We start from the raw sequence: 5,000 nt of genomic DNA on the forward strand, positions 1-5,000 counted from the left end.
ATTTATGGATTTATATTTATTAGTTAAGACTTTTCAGGTTTCTATAGTATATTTGTTCAGATTGATTTTAAGCTAGTTAATTAAGGTTACGATATGATATATATACTTTGAGATAGTGGTCTATAAATCTTCTTCGTACTCTGATTTGTCTTCCATTGCAGCACACCAGTAAATCATATTTTCAAGTTAATTTGATTATGTTGTGTATAATATTTTTTTTTTTTTGTCTACTGAATATTGATTTATATTTATACCAGCTCATCTTTCATTTCTTTAGTACAATCATAAAGAATCAGCCTGATGGTGTTAGACAGATATCCAGTGTCCAGATGTTCACCCATTTATGACAGGTAACATGATATGTCATAACAAGATGTCTTATCATGTCATGAGTCGGTGTCGCATTCGCCAGGATGAGTCCTCATGCGCTTCTCATTGAGCATGACACTACCCAAGCATTGTATGCACTAGTGTTTGTCTAGCCTGGTCTGATTCCATAGAAATATGTCAGTTTAAGTTGATATTTATAAAGTATTGTATCTGTCAGTTTTAGTTGATATTTATAAAGTATTGTATTTGTCAGTTTTAGTTGATATATTTGATTGTCAGTTGAAGTTGATTTTTTTTTTTTGTCAGTTTATGTTGATATATTTTTTTTTTGTCAGTTGATGTACTCTTCTGGGAGGCTGATGTCTTCTGTTGGCTTACATTTTGATATTTTGTAATAGTTTGATGTTTTTTCTCATTTTCTTTTCTCCATTTCAGCCTCATTTTTCTTCTCTTTATAGTTTCTTTTCATTTTGATTTACTATATGTATATTTTTTTGCATTTTGATAGTCTTTCTTTTCCATACTTTCTTTTTCTTTTTCTTTTTCTTTTGTATGAATAGTTTAGTCTGTTGAATAGTATTGTTGTTGATTATATTCCTTTTTCTTTATATTTTATTTTTCTTTCTTTTTACAATATTGCAGTTTTTGCTAAACAAAGTACATCTGAAGATTCTCTATAGATAGGTTTACCAAGAGACCATAAAAGATAATTCAATAAAAAGACCTTTATATTTTGCAGTATAATTTTTTTTATGGAAAATGGCAGGTTGTGATTTTTTTCTATATATGTATAAGTATCCTGTTTGCAGTGGCACCTACTTTTTGAAAAATTGTAACCTTTTTCTTTCTCTTTCCTCAGTGGCTGTTACATTTTTTTAGTATTTTCATATAAGAGTGTATAATGTATCCAATTTTTATTTTGTATCCAGGCATACCTGTGTGTTATCTATACTGCAAAGCACATTGAGCTACCTCTGAATAAAAAATATTGCAAAAGATTTGGAGTATTGATAAGAGGCATTGTTTAAGCTTTGTCAAGTGGTTTAAAGTTGTTGCATTGTCCTGATGCAGGATGCCCATTTATATGGTAATAATTTTGTGTAATTCATGAGCCATTATGTAATGAAATAATAAACCGCTTCTCTTACAGGTGAATTATCCGTGGCATTTTCCGTAACAATAAGTCCTACCCACCATCCAGACTTGAGAATATCTGTGATGTTTACTTTGTCTGTAGAATCATACCCTGAAGATGTACCACCATTTTCAGTCCAAGTAAGTGAAAGGGTTGTAATTATATTGCCTTTGAGTGTTCTGTAGAAAGAATATAAAAAGTTTTTCCCCAGCCTGTTATTCTACTGCCTCATAATTTCAGACATGATGTGTCAATCTTCACTTAAGTCTCAAATCTTGACATAGAATTGTTGTATAGTACTTGGTGTACAATTGCCATACATTGTGTAGTACATATCATTGCTAAAGATGTAATATGATTCATGAAAAGAATGACCATTATGTGGTTTGAAGTAACAAAGGAAGTATAAATTTAGAAATCAAAAGTTGAGAAATCACATAATGAAAACTGTTCCAAGTGCAATACTGTAAATGCTGGCAGTTACTTGCAGTCGAAGATACAGTTCCTGTGTGTAAGCAGAGATTTAGTTGCTAATAAGAGTAGAGAAAATAAATATAATGAAGAGCATGAAAATAGACAAAGAATACATAGAGGAAATTAATATTTTGGGGACCAGTAGATTCTACAGAGAGAATAAATATATAGACCTCCTTAACAAATTACTAAAATAATGATTGGATGATAAACTTTTTATTTTTATTTTATATATTTCTCTAATTTTGTTTGCACAAGGAACTGCAGTTCATCTTTCTGAAATATGTTCTTGGCAAATCAGTCTTATGGAATACAATTGCAGTGACATCAATTGAGGTCCTCAGCTAGTTACACTCCATCTTTTGTTAAAATCTTTTCAGCTGCTATTTGCTTGTTAGTTCATCGCTTCCTATGGTAGCAGCATTCAGTTGTTATTGTGGTTTTGTTTGTTAGCACATGCTTATCTCTTTCATGTGCAGGCTCCACCTTTACCCAATAAACTTTCTGTAGGAAAAAAAAAAAAAAAAATACTAATGGAAATCTTTGCAGTCATGGTATACATTTTATAAGAGAACAAATTAGTATAAGGGAGATGATCCCCCCCCCCCCATGTGTGTGTGTGTGTGTGTGTGTGTGTGTGTGTGTGTGTGTGTGTGTGTGTGTGTGTGTGTGTGTGTGTGTGTGTGTGTGTGTGTGTGTGTATCTTTTTTATATTTTAGTGTACTTCCCTCATCCAACAGGATTATGAAGACCTAAGGGGAGTTATTAAGGGGAAGCCTTCTGTAGGAAAAAAAGAAAAAAAACTAATGGAAATCTTTGCAATCATGTTATACATTTTGTAAAAGAACAAATTAGTGTAAGGGAGATGAATGTATATATATTTTTTTTTTTGCTTTGTCATGTATATGTGTGTGTGTGTGTATATATATATATATATATATATATATATATATATATATATATATATATAAATATCTCTTTCATATTTTAGTGTACTTCCCTCAGCCGACAGCAGTGTGAAGACCTAAAAAATTCCCTAAAAGAAGAGGCCGAATTATTAAGAGGAAGCCCAATGGTGCTAAACATTCTTACAACTCTTCAAGATAAACAGCTAAAAGTAGCTCAGACGATAATAGCAGACTCAGCAAGACCCAGTATTAACGGTAAAGTATTTGGGTGTCACAAGTGAGTTTCTTTCTGCCATTTTTCTGATACTTGTTAATTTTTTGGAACATTTCCTGAGAATTTGTCTAGTTCTTTGTAACAGAGGAAGGGATATATATTTTTTTTTTTTTTTTTTTTTTTCAAAAGTGAATGGGAAATCATGATTATAATTTTATCTTTTGATTGAAAAGCATAGAAGAAAAAGAGGATATGAGGTGAAGCAAATTGATAGAAAATTAATTTCTTTGTACAATGGATATGCTTATATTTTTATTAGAATTTCAGATATGTTCTTGACAGATGCAAAAGTGTATGTACTACAGCTGGACCACATGCGCAATAAGACACGTTATGTGAAAACAATCCAGCGTTGGTGCAAAGAGTTGTCGATTGTGGGCGGTTTGGTGTTTTGTTTAAGATGGATATTTCTCATACTGCAAGGTGATGAGGAGAGTATAAAGGTTCGTTCCTTCTTTTGTAACTGTACGTTGTATCCTTGCCGGTTTCTCAAATTTGAAGTAAAAAGATGATGTTCTTATCAGTTGCTGTATGGATTGAAAAAAAATCTTATGTAGCTTTCAGATTCAATTCTAGAATAACTTCCTGCTGATAGGGACATATTGAGGAAAGTGCATTCAGCTCTTTATTTCATCATATCATATTATGCTAATTATGAAACTATAAATAATCTTACTTGAAGTACTCTTTTCTCTTTCTTAATGATTTGACATAGTTGCAAATACCTGTCAATTTAAAGTTTAATCAATCATTAACTTTTTCAGAGGTGGCTGATATAAATAAATAAATTAACATATAAATATTAAGTACACATTATATATACTACAGAATGGTAATATCTGTTACATTGGTATAAATGAGGCACAATGAGTATCATGTGTATATTGAAATACTGAGCTGGTATATATTCATTTTTTTGTGTTTCACCAGACATACATCCAACGAAACAAAACCCAAGTTGTAGATGTCGATTCCTCAGGACGACCATGCAAGGAAAGACTTCTATCTGTGCTCCATAGTGGTGATCATCCAGTCATGTTAACAGAGTTTAACACATGTGATTTTAAAAATATTACAGATTTAAAAGAATGGATGATGGATGCAAAGCTTGAAAACATTTATGAAAGTGTTATAGCACCAGTTCTAAAAAAATGAGTGATTTATATATATATTTGCATATGTATATTTATATACTGTCGTATTACAGTAATAAAGATGTCCATAAAAAGTTGTGTGTACTGTACTTCCATGTGTAACCAATAAGTGTGTAAATGATTAAGAAAAAACATGGGTATTTAGCAAAGTCTACATACAAATATATAAATGTAGATATAAATTATGATGAAACAATTTATTATTCATCTTATTGGTAATACTGTTTGAAATGAGCACGTGAATGTAATTATGTTATGTAGGTATGAATTATGATGGCAGATTAATTATTATTGGGTCTTTGTGTGTACTCCAAAGAACAGTTAAGACTTTATTAGATTGCAGCCAGGTATGAATTTAACATTTTTTATGGAATTTACCTTTTTCTCTATGTTGTAGTACTCTTGATTTCATAATGAATGTTTAGTTTGTGGATTAGAGTACTTGATGTTATGGGAAATCAATTTATAAAGTTTTTGTAATAGGTTTTGTTCTTTGATTTAATCAGAATTATGGGAACATTTAGGGAACACTTTATGGGTAGTTCAAGAGCTAACTATCCAGTGTATGGACTTGCTCTAGCAAAGTTTACTTAACAGTGTAATGTAGTTTCAGGATAAGATAAAATCTTTTCTCAGAAATATTTGTTTTTATACTGGGAAGCAAACTTTATGATTAGATTAGGTGATAAGAGTAACAACATTGATTTAATTATTTACTTTCAGAT

At 30.8% G+C, this 5,000-nt stretch overlaps 1 protein-coding gene across 3 annotated transcripts in view; it reads left to right on the forward strand.

The window, feature by feature from the left end:
- Positions 1-4,758, forward strand: part of LOC125025753 (RWD domain-containing protein 3-like) — a 5,916-nt gene extending 1,158 nt beyond the window's left edge. For 2 of the 3 annotated variants that reach the window (XM_047613940.1, XM_047613939.1), the window contains exons 2-5: positions 1,481-1,605; positions 2,931-3,102; positions 3,404-3,564; positions 4,052-4,758. In XM_047613940.1, coding sequence (XP_047469896.1) covers positions 1,549-1,605; positions 2,931-3,102; positions 3,404-3,564; positions 4,052-4,276 — 615 coding nt within the window. In that variant the 5' untranslated portion in view covers positions 1,481-1,548 and the 3' untranslated portion in view covers positions 4,277-4,758. The remainder of the gene's footprint in view (positions 1-1,480; positions 1,606-2,930; positions 3,103-3,403; positions 3,565-4,051) is intronic. The other variant, XM_047613942.1, reaches the window with a different exon arrangement.
- Positions 4,759-5,000: the final 242 nt, after the last annotated feature.

This window comes from Penaeus chinensis, chromosome 5 (assembly GCF_019202785.1).
Source record: "Penaeus chinensis breed Huanghai No. 1 chromosome 5, ASM1920278v2, whole genome shotgun sequence".
Classification (NCBI taxonomy): domain Eukaryota; kingdom Metazoa; phylum Arthropoda; class Malacostraca; order Decapoda; family Penaeidae; genus Penaeus; species Penaeus chinensis.